General features: G+C 44.3%; 1 protein-coding gene across 1 annotated transcript in view; it reads right to left on the bottom strand.

The window, feature by feature from the left end:
* Window positions 1–15,213, bottom strand: part of KCP (kielin cysteine rich BMP regulator) — a 622,724-nt gene that overhangs the window by 202,806 nt on the left and 404,705 nt on the right. The window contains exon 38 of the mRNA XM_078677796.1: window positions 13,356–13,446. Coding sequence (XP_078533922.1) covers window positions 13,356–13,446 — 91 coding nt within the window. The remainder of the gene's footprint in view (window positions 1–13,355; window positions 13,447–15,213) is intronic.

Below are 15,213 nucleotides of genomic sequence, written 5' to 3'. Positions count from 1 at the left end.
GGGGGGACGTCCTTGTGGTCTTGGATCACTCGGACACGGGCCGGACTTGGCGGGTGCAGAGTGGGCAGGTCTTGAGCTTCCTGGCTGGCACCAGGGGTTGGTTGTTGAAGAGGAGCCTCTGCTTATGGGAGTCCCAGTCTTTAAGAGGGTCAAGGTAGGCAGGTCCTCCGGGTGTCCCAAGGTTGCTGTCTGCAGGAGTCGCCGGGATTAAGCAGGAGCAGGTTCCAGGATCGACAGGCCGGTAGGGCTGGGGCCAAGTCAGTGGGTGTAGTCTTGTTGTTAGCAGCTGCACGGCGGGTCTTCTTCTTCTTGATCTTCTTTCTTCTTTTCTTATCGGGATCCGAGGAACGAAGGTACAGGGTGCCCCAAAATAATACATTTAGGGGCATTACAGGTAGGGCAAGGGCAGGGACCAATAGGTCCCTGTCCTGGGGTGAGTACACCCCCTAGCCTGCTCCTCTCCTGTGGGAGGGGGGCAGGAGCCTAGCTGTGATTGGGCAGGGCTCCCCATCTTCAAGAAGGCCGGAGCCCGGGATCATGCTTCACCTCGCCTCTCCCACCTGAGGGGTGGGGTTGGCACAGGCTGGCACACTCCTCTTCCTGATGTAGGGTTTCCAGACAGTCTTCCCGCCAGAGTGGGGGTCAGAACCGGTGGGGGGCAGTTGTTGAGTACAGCAAATGGTCTGGAGAAGCTCACAGAGGCAGCATGCCTTTGAAGCTTCTCCCTGTCCATCCTGGGGGGGGGGAGACCTATCACCTCGCCCAGGATGTGCATTGTTGCAGGCCCAGGAGAGCGGGGGCTCTCCACCCAGGGGTTCAGAAACATGTCTGCTGTGTGGCAGCCTCTGCAGCCACGCAGCCCAGACGTGGATTGTAGGTTAGGTTTTCAGGGGGCATCTCTAAGATGCCTTCTGGTGCATTTTACATTAAATCCCACACTGGCATCAGTGCGGGTTTAATGTGCTGAGAAGTTTGGTACCAAACTTGTCAGTCTTCAGTGTAGCCATTATGGTGCTGGGGAGTTCGTAATGACAACCTCCCAGCACCATATACTCTTAATGGCATCACTGTGCTTACAGTGCCCAGGAATGGCCCTGGGTACTGTAGGGGCACAGGGCTTATGCACCTGTGCCCACACCTCTGGCATAGGGCACACAGCTAGAGGGGTGACTGAAGTATGCCAGGGCAGTGGGTTCTGTGGGCATGGCACACAGGGATGTGTGTCATGTCGACTCTTTGTTTAGTTCTGCACCTAGACATTCAGCCTGCAAAGGCAGTGTGTGGGTGCCAGGGTACAGGGCCCCTGAGGGTGGCACAATTAGTGCTGCAGCCCTAAGGGGTCTTCTTTGGTCACCATGCCCTGGGTACCTAGGGTACCATTTACTAGAGGCTGACAGGTGGCCAGAGATGCCAATTGGGTTTTAATTTCAACACAGTTTTAGGGAAGGAACACAGGCCCTGGGTACCTGGTTGGCAGGAGCCCAGGGCACACTCAGTCAAAGCACATCAGCAGTTCAGAAAAAAGTGGGGGCATACCAATGCAAGAAAGATGGCACTTTCTCACAGAGGTTGATAAAGGTTAGGGAGACAATCGATCTTTGGAGGACCCCTTGTTACAGGCTGACTAGATCTGAGGCAGAATTCTCAATTGTTACAATTTGGGAGCGGTATGATTGATATGAGGTGAACCATTTAAGAACATCCATGAATACTCATTTGATGCTTTAGGGTGCCTAACAGAGCCTAGAGGTTTACAGTGTGAACGCAGTGGAGAGGTCGAGGAGTACCTGTAGACAGGAGTTACCAGTTTTGAGGATGCTGAGGTCGTCATCCACAATCTACAAAGTTACATTCTCAGTGCTGTGGCCCTGACAGAATCCAGATTAACCCCTTCGCTGCGGGGGTAATTCCCCCGCTGTGCTGGGAGGGAGGGGGGCGCGCACAGCGCCTGCATGCTCATGACGAGCTCAGCTCGTCATGAGGCACGGCGCTCCTGTGCTCATGACGAGCTGAGCTCGTCACAGGTGCACCAGCTCCCGTGGAACGCTCAGCACAGCAGGGGAATTCTCCCCGCACCTGATCGTTCCACGGCTCATGACGAGCTGAGCTCGTCATGAGCATGGAAAAGGTTAGAGGGAGTCAAGGAGGTTAGTGCCCTGGATGTGGGAAGACAGTTGGGAGGCTGTTAAAGTCGTCAAGGCCCAGTGCTTGTTTTTTTAGGAGAGGGGAAATTTGACAGCTTTTTAGACAGTCTGGGAAGCAGCCCTGATCCAGTGATAAGTTAACCAGGGTTGCTCAAATGGGGAGAAGAACTTCAGCTGAGGATTTGCTGATGGAACCCGGCATTGTTTCACAATGATGGTTAGAGGGTTTCACCCATGCTAGAATCGGTAGTAAAAAGAGGACTGCAGTGCCTTGCAAAGCAAACACAAGGAGATGATGGACAGAGTGCTGAAACATTTCAGACACTCACCCCCAGTCAGAGATCTAGGTTGATTCCATCATCATTCTTTAGCCCACTTCGCCACCTCAGTTCAGACCCATCTATATGCAAATCATTCTTGACCCTGTGCGTCATGGGAACAGCCCAGCCAGAACTGCCAACCCAGGTCTTCCCTGACCAGAAACAAGCATCCTGGGACCGGTTTCTGGGTAACAACCTTCATCAGCCAGGCTAGCTTGAATCCAGTGGCAAAGTGAGCAAGGGACCCACGTCTGGGCATACCCTGCCAACTTAGGGCGAACAAAGCAAACACAAGGAGATGAAGGACAGAGCACTGAAACTTTTCAGACACTCACCCCCAGTCACAGATCTAGGTTGAATCCATCATCACTCTTTAGCTCACTTCGCCACCTCAGTTCAGACACAACTATATGCAAATCAGTCTTGACCCTGTGCCTCATGGAAACAGTCCAGCCCGAACTGCCATGCCAGGTCTTTCCTGAACTTGAAACAAGCATCCCGGGACCAGTTTCTGGATAACACCCTTTATCAGCCAGGCTAGCTTGAATCCAGTGGCAAAGTAAGCAAGGGATCCACGTCTGGGCATACCCTGCCAACTTAGGGCGAACAAAGCAAACACAAGAAGATGATGGACGGAACGCTGAAACTTTTCAGACACTCACCCTCAGTCACATATCTGGGTTAAATCCATCATCATTCTTTAGCTCACTTCGCCACCTCAGTTAAGACCCAGCTATATGCAAATCAGTCTTGACTCTGTGCCTTGCAAGGCAGTTTCTCCTCGATTTTGTTGTCAAGTTAAACCGGAAGAGAGAGGTTAAGGTCTTTGACTTTTTTGTCAAAAAACACTGCAAAGTTTTTGGATAGAATTCTAGATGCCTTAAATGGAGATGAGAGGGAGGGTTGTTCGCTTGATTAATTCCCCCAAAAGCTGCTTCGTCTGTTCTTGACCCTATCAAGGAGGGATTTTAAATGTGATGCCATGAATTTGAAGATGAGACCTTTGTAATTTTGTCTGCAGCATGAAGCTTTGTTGGATTAATTGGGGTGGGTGCTCTTTAACAGTCTTTCCCCAACTTGTTGGTATTTTTCCTTTCTTCATAGAGGGATTTCGAGTACCAGGGGCAGTAGAGTTTTGGTCTACTGCATTTGTGACTTATGGGTGCGAATTCCTCGATAAAGAAGTCCATGAAGGATTTGAAATTGTCATGGCCTCATTGATGTTGAGTTGAGGTACCATTGGGGAAAGATTTGATAGGGCTATGTTAGTAATGGTTTCTTTCAGTATCAATGTTACTGGTATATCTGACCCAGATTTTTTCTTTCTTTGGTTGTCAAAGGTCAAAGAGTTTTCTTGTTTGAGAAAGACACTGAAGGGAAACTGACCCATCAAGCGAGAAGGGGTCACTGGTCGATAGTGTGGTATTCTGGAGATGATAATCACTGGAAACATTTTGCCTTTGTGTAGTATCTGCTGGTTTCATACAATTGCACCTTGTACTGTTGCTGGATTACATTCTGGATGCCTCAATGCATTCCCTTTAAGGCACCATCATCAGTTCTTGAAACTGTCATAAAGGGATTTATTTTCCCCTTCTGTTGGAACATTTTAACATTATTATTGGCACCTTTTCTATTCATGTACTTGTTCCTGAACTGAACAATTGAACACGCTGGCATTTTAAACTTCTGGTGTTAGTCTCTGATATTGTTGCCTTTCATCAATGATCTCACTATTTGTATGCCTATATGTTATCGCATTTAAAAGTTGCAACATAGCAATATTTTCTTATTATAATTGTTTTCATCTCTGCACACACCTCTACTTTGAGTACCATCTACTTTAGTAGATCAGGATGCAGTTGGAACCATCACAAATATTTTTTCATGTAAAGGTGATCCTCCCACTCCTTGAAAAAGGCTGAAAGAGGATTTTTAACCTACATGGTGGCTACTTAAGGAGGCAAATTTCAGTGCTTAGGCTCAGAGAAACAAAACATATTTAGGACCTTACCAAGAGTTGTGTGTGAGAGTTAAGTGTTAAGATTTAAGAGTGAGATTTAAGATTTGTGTGTAAAATGAGTGAGATTTAAGTGTTTTTGGGGATGCCTTTATTAGATTGACGAGAAGATTCAATCCCTTTGTAACAGTAACTCTAAAACATTACCACTTTAATACCTGTAGTAAAACACCCAAATAATGTGTTGATGAGCGTTTGACAGTGTTAGGGAGATTGGCCAACATATGTAACCTGGGAGTCTCAGAAGGCACAATTAACCTGGATCAATTAAGGGCTAACCCTAACTCCAAGAAAATACAAGAGACTTTATGGGTAATGAGAGATTCCTCACTTGATGATGTAATAATCATTGCTACAGTCATTGGACTATTGGTTTCTTGTGTTAAGGAAGTTAATGAAGAGAGGATAGAAAAGCATGTTGATGTGTGCAGTTTAAAGTCTAGAGCAAATAAGGTGGAAACCACTAAATAAAATAATGTGATGCTTGACTTATCTGCTTTTGTTTTGGTAGCACTTCACATGTGGCTTCATACAAGATTTTGTTTGCGTTAGGCAAACAATATAGACTGTCTGACAAACTTGGGTACTTTGTCACAGTGTGTAGAGAGGGCAAGAAGTCTTAGCCTTGAGGATAGCAGTTGTAAGAGAGGATGAACCATTACAGATGGATTGGGACAAGCTTAAGAGAATGGTGTTTGCATTGAGTGCTGTGAATTGTGTAGCTGGTGAGGATGATCCAGATAATTTCATGTGTATGATACAAGCTTTAGGCCAGGAATTGATGGTTATAGCGCGCATAGATCACCATGTACTATCATTACTAAGGCTTACATTGATAAAGTCCTTGAGAACATTGCAAAAGGTACAAGATTCTGGCATAACAGCCATATCTTTGAAAGAAATACCATTGAGTTGCTGGGGTATGTTGGCACTGATGTGAAATTAAAGAATGATCAGCTTGAAATAAAATCTAGCTTGCCATATAATCAATCAGTTTTTTAGTAGTGTGGGATCAAAGCAGACAAGAGATAACACTTAACTTATGCTACAAAGCAAGTGTTAGCATTTGATGACTGTGACCTGGCAAGTACATTGGTGAAATGTTTTCCAGATGTTTTTAACAAAAAGTGGGGTAGGCAGGCTCTAAGCTTTCCAATATACAATTGTTCTACAAAATTTGGTTGTACCAGTCAAATAAAAAATGACGAGAGTACTATACAGTGTCAGGAAATATTTGCACGTTATGGTAGAAGATTTAATTGAACAAGGTGTCATAGTTGAAGTGGAGTCTGTGGAATGGTGTTTTCCCATTGTCCACACGAAAAAGAGCAGTAAGGATTTATGTACCTGTGTAGACCTGAAAGTTTGAACAGTTGCATTTTAGCTTACTTAGTGTAGCCCAACACAAACTAAATGTTGTGCACACTACAGACGCTACCATTTTTCAACCTTACGAACAGCCTATCATCAAGTGGAATTAGCACCAGAGCCCATAACATTAGCCACCTTCATCAATCTATTTAGACTTTTGGTCACCAGAGGATGATTTATAATTGGCATTGGTTGCCTTTGTTTTTCAGCAAGCATGTATTGCCTTTTCCAAAATCTGAATTCCAGTAGGAATCTTTATGAAGATGAAATCCTGATTTTTTTCTAAAGATGTGGAGTCACATATTGAAATTCTTAATTTATTTTGCACTCAATTGTCACATAATGATCTAGTCTTATGTGCATGAAAGTGTTACTTGTTTCAATATAAAGTTAATTATCCATGTCACTGCATGTTTACTTCAAGGAAAGACTTTGAATAAGATGAATGTCAACAGGTCACTTCTGAGGCAAAAATGTAAATGTACGGTATTGCCTCTTTGTCCACCTTAAATCTTTTCCCAAGAAAATTAAAGTATCATAATGGAGATGCCAGTGATATTGGCCTCTCATCAAGCACGGCAAAGAGCATGGAAACATAGCATTAGCTTCCAGGACGAAATGGAATCGCTAGCATGTGTATGGGCTATCAATCACCTGTTTCACTTTGTTTGGGTAAGCACATTTGTCTTAAGATCTGATCACAAACTTCATGCCCTTGATCGTGGTTACTTGCCCAAAAGAAGGATTGTTTGTCTTTGTTACAAAATAAAGGAATATACATCTAAAATCATGCTTGTTGCTAGCAAAAACAATACCACAGTTGATTGCATCGCCATACCTAGCCAGCAACAAGACGAATCTACAAGCAAAGATATGGATATAATTGCTACCATTAATGAAGTGGAATATTTTTTTGTTGTTGGAGTCACTGACAAGGAAGAGGAATAGACAGGCATAGACTCCTAAGATGAAATGCCGAAATCTGTTAAAAGGTCTATTGTGGAAGGCTGGCTAGTTATCAAAACTTTACAGGACTTACAACATTCTACTGCTCAAGTTTCCAATGAGTTTTTGCTGGAAAGTACTTTAGTCCTTAGAAACCATAAATGCATTCCAAGAAGGAATTCACCCGACTCTCCTAGAAAGGTCATCAAGGTCACATGCACAAGTCCTCTTTGACAAGGCAAATGTTACTTACCTTATAAGCATCTATTCGTAGTGTATATGCTGTAGATTCACATGCTCTGCATACTCCTGTCATATAGTGTTGGGGATGGACGTTAGCAAGTTGTTCTTCTTTCTTTTCCAGGCATGTGATGCATTGTGATTCTTCCCTTTGTGGACAATGAGCATTGGAACCGTCTTCATGTTAGCTTGTTTTTCGCACAGTATGTGAGCATCTGTATGGAATGGCAAGTGAAGGTAGCAAGGCGACCGTGCGTAATGTGAGTGCATGAAAGTAGGCGACAAGAAGAGAGATCTGCAGTAGACACAAGCTCTGAGAAGAAGTGTGGGTGCAAATGCTTCTACAGCACTACACCCTCTGAATAGATGCTTACAGGGTAACATTTTCCATTTGTGACATGAATGGCTGCAGTTACATAGGCTCTGCACAGACTCTGAAGCAGTACCTTCTATAAGTGGTGATGAGACTGTGGATGGTGCAGATGTGTGGAACAAAGTTCTTAATACAGTGTGGCCAACCATAGCCTGATGACATGCTGGGATATCCACACAGTAATGTATGGTTAACGTGTGAGGGGTTGACCAAATGGCTGCTTTACATATGTCAGCTGGTGGGATGCTGCCTAAAAAGGCCATGGCTGTGCCTTTTTGGGTGGTAGAGTGTGCACCAGGGGAGGAGGTAGGGTTGTTTTTGTTTTGTGGTAGCAGTTCTGGATGCACTTTTCTATCCCCCTAGCTATGCCCAACTTTGAGATGGGATGGCCTTTGTGGGGTTTGGCAAAGGTGATAAAGAGCTAGTTAGACTTGAGAAAGGTCTTAGTTCCATTGATATAGTATATGAAAGTCTGCTTCACATACTGAGTATGAAGAGCTTGCTACGCTACAGGGTCTGACTGCAGAAAGAAGACTTTGAGCGCTATAGTCTGATTGAGATGAAAGGGGGATTTTTTCTTATAGGGCAGAGGTCTTCAATCTGTGAGGCGCAACTCCCAGGGGGGCCGTGGAGGCATGGAAAAGGGGTCGCGCACTTCATTTGGAAAAAGAAAATGGCCCAGACGATTAGTTAAAATGCTTTCCTGAGCTGGGAAATCTTGGCCAGGCAGACCGCTAATCATGCATTTCTGCCAGTGTGCTGCTGGCCTGAAAGAAATGCAAATGTGCACAATGAGTTAATCTGCAAATGCAAAACATTTGCAGATTAACTCATTGTGCACATTTGCATTTCTTTCAGGCCAGCAGCACACTGGCAGAAAGGTGTGTTTAGTTGTCTGCCTGGCTTGATTTCTCAGGACAGGAGAGTGCTGTTGCAGTTAATTGATAAAATCACTTGAAGCTTTTTGAGTGGTAGAGCTGTGAAGTGCGTGTGTTTAATTGTCTTTGTATTTACATAGTGCTTTCTATCCCTTAGAATGTGTTGAAGGGACACTTATGTAAAAATACAAAAAATTGCATTACATAGGGTCTGGATGTTACTAAAATCTAAGGGTGTTATTTACAATGAAATGGTGTAAAGCAGCTCCGCAAATATTTGTGCAGCACTGCCCCACGCCAATTCAAAAGAGCAGGAATGGACTATATTTATAAGATAAGGTGCACTCCTGTCCTTTCTGCTGGCGCACAATTTGGTGCCTAGCATCAACGCAGGCACCTTTGCATCAAGATACAAGGGCGTCTACATTGTTGGCAGGATTGTTTTTGTGCAAGAAGGCATGCCTTCCTGCGCAAAAACAACCCATGGAGGCTTTTTCCTCTTTCTATGTGGGCTATACATAGAAAGAGTAAACAATTGAGGCGAAATAAAGATATTTCTCCTCGTTATGCATCCCCAGGGGCAGCTTACAGTTTTGACACATCCTTAAGTTTACAGATCCCTGTAAATCTGGGAATGTGTCAAAACCCAAGGGATATCCCACCGCAATGCCCTGATGCAGTGTAAGGCAACGCATCGACTTGCTCTGCGTTGCCTTACACCATATCTAGGAGGCCCTGAAAAACATATCATAGATATGGGTCTGGCATTCTGCGCAACCAGAGCGTCATAAAAATGACGCACCTGCAGCGCAAGGGCCTTATAAATAAGCCCCTATATTAACTAATAGAGGTTTTATAATTTATTATAGTGCATTTCCCACTGAGTAACAACTTCTTAAAATGTATTTATTATTCATTGAAGCTGCCCGTTATTTTATATGTAGCTACCTCACGGTGAAAGACCTAAAACATATACGTATGTTTTAATTATGATAAATGATGTTTAGCCACCTCCAGTCACATGCAGCTGTAAATGCGAAGCTGTCAGCATCCCATGAAATATAGTATGGTTTTCCTCTAATGTCATGCAATAAAGTATCAGCCCATGCATTACAGCTGTTATACCAAGGGCCACTAGAATTATGTGATTGTGCGGCCGCAGCAATTTTGGCATAATTATAGATTTGCCGCATTTGCCACATAATCCATCATCTGCCGCATAATTTGCTGATTAAAAAAAAAAATTACTCAAAAGATTCAAATGTTACTAAAAGGTGCAACAGGTGTTGCCACTCTGTAGGCCTTTTGTGAAGCTGTACTGGTCCCCCTTTTGTTGCTTATTGCAATATTTGGATGTTAAACTGGTACTTAAGAGGTGCAACCAGGTTCTAGAAATTTTTGTCGGGAGAGGGTCCTTATGCCTAAAACATTTTGATGGTGGGGTCTCGGCATCAAAAAATTTAAAGACCACTGTTATAGGGGAACCTAGGATTAGTTTTGAGAACAGTCCTCTCACTGTAAACCTGGATGAAAGGCTCTTGCAGTCAGTGCAAGCAGCTCACTGATGCATCTGAAGGAAGTTATGACTAAAAGAAAGGCTACCTTCCAACAGAAAAACTCCAAAGGGCAAGAGAGGAAAGGTTTGAAGGGGGACCTATACTTTTGATGAGCACACCATTAAGGTTCCATGCAAGAGCAGGTTCCACCCTGGGAGGCATGATCCTCTTTAGGCCCTCCACGAATGCCTTGATGACAGGGAGCCTAAATGGGGAGGGATTCTCCATGTTTTGCATAAAGGCAGTCACAGAGACAAGGTAAGGGGTGACTACCTGTTGCACGCCTCGCTGGTGGCCGGTATTCGGAGACACTGGAAGAGAGGGCTCACTGAACCACCGACCTCTGAGTGCTGTCAATATGTGGTCATGGCTGCGGGTACTTACAAGGCCGTCACCTGCCTCTACCGGAGGCTGTCGACTGAAACCCTGCAGCCCCTGGATGGGCTGAGGGCCAAGTGGGAGGGTGATATCGGGCGACCGATCCCCGAATCGACGTGGCCGCAGCTATTGCGGCGAGCGTGGAAAGGCACTAGGAATGCCAGGTTCCAGCTGGTCCAGTTTTTCACCCTACACCGAGCATACCTTACGCCAGTTAAGATCTCGCAATATTTTGAAGGTGCATCTTCGCTCTGCCCTAGATGTGGGACAGAGGAAGCGGACTTTGCGCACATGTTTTGGTCCTGTGGTAGGCTAACTGGTTACTGGGAAGCGGTGATGGCCTGCCTGAATGCTGTCACGGACCGGCAGATTGGCACAGATATGGGCGCTTGCTTATTGTTATGGTTCCCTCACACCCCCCGTAATCGCATTACCAGTAAGTTTTCCGACTTGGGCTTGATACTAGCTAAACGAGAGATCACCATGCATTGGAAATCTAGCCAGGGACCCAGCTACTTGCGTTGGAGGACCACTTTGGTGCGGTGGGCGAAAGCGGAGAGCACGTTGCGGCTGCAACAGGCCAGGCGCCTAGATAATGACAAGGCCTTGGAGGTGGCTAGAGCGTGGGAGGCCCTAGTGACTGCGCTCCAGTCGCCTGAGAGTGAGCAGAGTGAGGATGACGGAGTAGGGACACCGTAGGGTTGTTATTTTGAGGGGTACCCCACTTCCAGCGAAGCACACAATCATAACAAGTAACGATAGTGGTTCTGAGAGATCAGATCCCCCGTTGATATACACTACTTACCTTTTAATATTGTTCTTCTCAGAGAGGTAACTCGCTGTTGGTTCTCAGCTGCTTGAGAGAGAGGACGACGGCACACTGACTAGGGGGGTGGGAATGAGGCAGGGAACGGTTGGGGGATTGTTATCTATAAAAGGCATCTTGTCAGAAATGTATTGTTATCCTGAAATGTCGATTATTAATGCATCGTTTTATCCTTTGCACTGTGCTATTTTTGACCTGCAATGCCAATAAAAATTGTTTTTACAAAAACAAAAAACAGAGACATGGTATAGATGTATGGAGGTGTAGGCAAGACTCGACTTTTTCAGGTGCAGGAGGTAGCATATAATGTTCTGGACGCTAGGTTTTAGATGGCCCAGTTGCATAGGAATGCAACAGTGGACACGTGTTTTCCACTTTGCGGCACGGATTGCACTGGTAGTAGGTCTGTGAGCTGCATGGAGGATAGTTATGCTCTCTTGTGGGAGACTAAGAAAGCCAAACTCTAGGACCTCAGGTTACTTACCACTATATTAAGCTGTTCGGGGGCATCATTCAGCCGATGCTCTCTGAATAGGTCCAGACTATTGGGTACCTTCTCATAAGGGCTGATGGACATCTTGAGGAGCATTGAGTACCAAAGCTGTCTGGCCGAAGTGAGCATCAGGATGAGTGTGAGGTATGTTTGCCTCATCAAGCTAAGAAACATATGGAAGGAGTGAGATAGGAAGAAAATTATAGACAAATATCCCTGACAAGTGTGGGTACCTAGAAATACAGTTTGGGCATTTTGCGTTATTGTGGGTGAACAGGTCCATTTGCGGGACACCAAACTGGTGGAATTAAAGGAGTAGGACTTGTGGGTGGAGTTCCCAATCCTTGCCTACTGAGCAGGTCAGCAAAGTCGCTGTCCACCAGGTGAAGGTACTACGCCAAGAGGTGTATGCTGTTTCTTGAATATTGTTAGTAACCTTTTTCCTCCCCTGCCTTGCAGTTTTTGGCATGTTATGTCTTCCCAACCTTTTCCTTTCTTATGCCCCGATAAAATGTAGAGTCTAAAGAATTCTATGCCTGAGGGAATAGTTCAGCTGTTGTGCACGGGATGTACACTACATAAAGTGACTACTTTTTGTAGCACTTTAAAGTATTAACTTTTACCTTTTCCTTTATTGGTTTTAACACAAATGCAGATGTTCTTGTGCATGTTAGCATGTAAAAGCTAAGCTTCCACATCAACTAGACAGAACTTTAACTGAACCAAAAGAAAAACAAAGGATGAGAATGTGGTAGAATAACCCTGACAGTTTCTTTAGTTTGAAAAAATATATATTATCAAGTACTTAGTCAGCAATGCAGGGTTCTGGCAATGTTAAATATTGAGGATGTGACCGCCAGGGTGGCGGTCACATCCTAATTACACTGGAGGGACCGCCGCTGCCCCTGCGGACGGTCCCTCCTCCTCTGGGGTGGCGGACGTCCGCCATCCTAATGAGCACCAATGTTAGGAGAAATTCTGTTCTGCAATTTGGATGTCATAAGAATTCCCAAAACATGCATCTGATATTTAAAATGTTAATAGAATTTTGCTATTTGGTTCTATTTTATTCCTTGCAAGGCACACCAATCCTTATTTAATTTGAACTCACTTGTTTTAAGTGCATTTATAATCTGTCCTCAGGATCTCCAGTGTGTATATGCACTACCAGGATAATTTCTATGTGGTGTGGAAACTTCAGGTTGGAAAGCTGAATCTTGCACCAAGCTACATTTCTGCAGCTGAGTTGTTCTGACCTAGAGATCTGAATACAAACTAGATTGCAGACCATCCTAACTCTAACTCGCCCACTTCAACTCATTCACCTCCCCATTAGACAGAGAAGGCCCTAGATGTGATAAGACAATTAATGGTATGAGGTATTATACAAAGGTGCTACTCAATATTCACCTACATTAAGACAGTGTTGAGCATGCTTTATGATCAGCCTGGCAACAGTGTCGTATAGGGGCCTGGGTCACAAAGGTAAGCACACTTTTGTGTAAGTTTATGATTGTTTGCTATCCACAAAGGCATTTTACAAGCAGTGTCTTTACAACTGCAGAGTCTCTGCCTATAAAAAGATAGGACTGTCCTATCTTTTTATGTGCAAAGACTCACCACTAGTAGAAGACCAGTGTCGATAGCAAATAATCGTAAAATTACACAAAAGTGTAAGCTTACCTTTGTGAATTAAGCCCTAAATGTTTGTTCCAGACTGCTCAACACCAAGAGATGATAGTGTAACACTGGTTTAGCATATGACACTCCATTCATAAAGTGGCCTTTTGACTCAGTGGTGTCACACTCACCTTGGCACAGTGGGCAGTCACAGGGTCCCATCACTGGATGTTGACAGGGAGCAGGAGAACACAGTTTACGTACACACTGCACAGAACCAGCCTGGACAAAGAAGGAAGAGTGGGGAATGTTTAACTAATACTACTTAGAAGTGGGATGTTTTCCGTATTATGTAGTTATAGCCCTGAGAACTTTTCATTTATGTAACCTCACATTTCAATAAGAACAGTTTAAAGTGAAACATACAACAGTCATTCACCATGGAGAAAATATTTCATTTCCTCTACCATCACAGGGGCAGTGGTTTGAAGGCACAGAGGCAATGTGACGTTATTTCTGCTGCCAAGATGTGACTGGTTAAATAACACACCTAACTGTGCTCAAGAAGGGTCTCCAAGTTCTATGAAGACCAAATGTGAGGGCCCGATCCACAGAATTAACTAAAGACAAAATCCTAAACTTACTACTTTTGGTATTCACAGAATGCACTTACTACTTTTGGTATTCACAGAATGGATTTACGACTACTAACTTTACGTCCGCACTCGGGCCGGAAATTCCGGCCCAGAGGCAGAGCTTCCAGCCCAGAGGCGGGACTTCCGGCCCAGAGGATCCCCCACCTCTGGGCCAGAAGTTCCGCCTCTGGGCCGAAGCTCCGCCTCGAAGCCGGAAGCTCCGCCTCCGTGGCAGAATTTCCAGCCCGAGTGCGGACGTAAAGTTAGTAGTCGTAAATCCATTCTGTGAATACCAAAAGTAGTAAGTGCATTCTGTGAATACCAAAAGTAGTAAGTGCATTCTGTGAATACCAAAAGTAGTACGTTTAGGATTTTGTCCAAGTTAGTTCTGTGAATCGGGCCCTGAATGTTTTCAAAGAGACCCCTAGGGGGTCTTCTGAGAATTGCTAGAAAGGTCATTCAAGAAGGCTGTGATTATTTAGACAAAATGGGACTGTCTCCTGAAAGGCTTGTCAGGCTTTTTGTTACAAATCTGTGATGTTGCAAAAACAATCTGGTATTATCATAGTTGAAGCTGCAGGTATTGCATGCTGACTCTGATGTGGGTAATTGTGTCTGAGAAAGAAAGCTGGCCTCCCAACGTGCTTGTCTCTCCCTTGTAGCTTGATCAAGCAGTCAGGGTCTAGCTTAAAAGATGCGGTGTGAAGGTTGAGGCTAAATACTGAATAATACAGTCATCACAATAAATATGGAATGTTAATTCAGAAGTTATAACTCATTATAGGCTCTAGAATTAAGGGTGCTGGCAGTGCTGCGGCAACCCCAAAATAACAATGTTGGAGTACAGACAAGGGTCAAATTTCAGACTATGTTTTTTGACAAATCGCAGCTTATTCTTTAACTTGAAGATTGGTGTTTACTTCACTTTCACTGATTGCAAAGTTAGAGGACTTTGTAAAGTGAACTATCTGACTATCTTGCTCTTGTGGGGGTACCAAGAGTGATAGTAAAGGGTGTAGGATATCAGTTTTTTTCTAACACATAACACATTTTAAATACCAGAAAACAAACCACTATACACATATTTCCAAATATATCTGCAGTTAGGACAGGAAACGTTTTGTAATACTAACATGTGATGGAAACAACGTTTGTCATAGGATCAAACAAATTAACAGCCTGATCTAGATATTGGTGGGTGGGTTACTTTATCACAACAGTGATGGATATCCCATTCGCCGATATATAAATCCCATGGATATTATTGGATATATATTTCGGTGGACGGGAGTAACCCATCTGCCGAAATCTAAATCAGGCCCCAAGACACTTTACTTGGTGATGTGCTAACATTGAATATTTGCAGAAAACTGATTTCCACACATTATCGTTTGTGTGCTATGTACTTTTATCA

The sequence above is a fragment of the Lissotriton helveticus genome, chromosome 1_1 (assembly GCF_964261635.1).
Source record: "Lissotriton helveticus chromosome 1_1, aLisHel1.1, whole genome shotgun sequence".
Classification (NCBI taxonomy): domain Eukaryota; kingdom Metazoa; phylum Chordata; class Amphibia; order Caudata; family Salamandridae; genus Lissotriton; species Lissotriton helveticus.
This window is presented reverse-complemented; position numbering and strand designations above follow the sequence as displayed.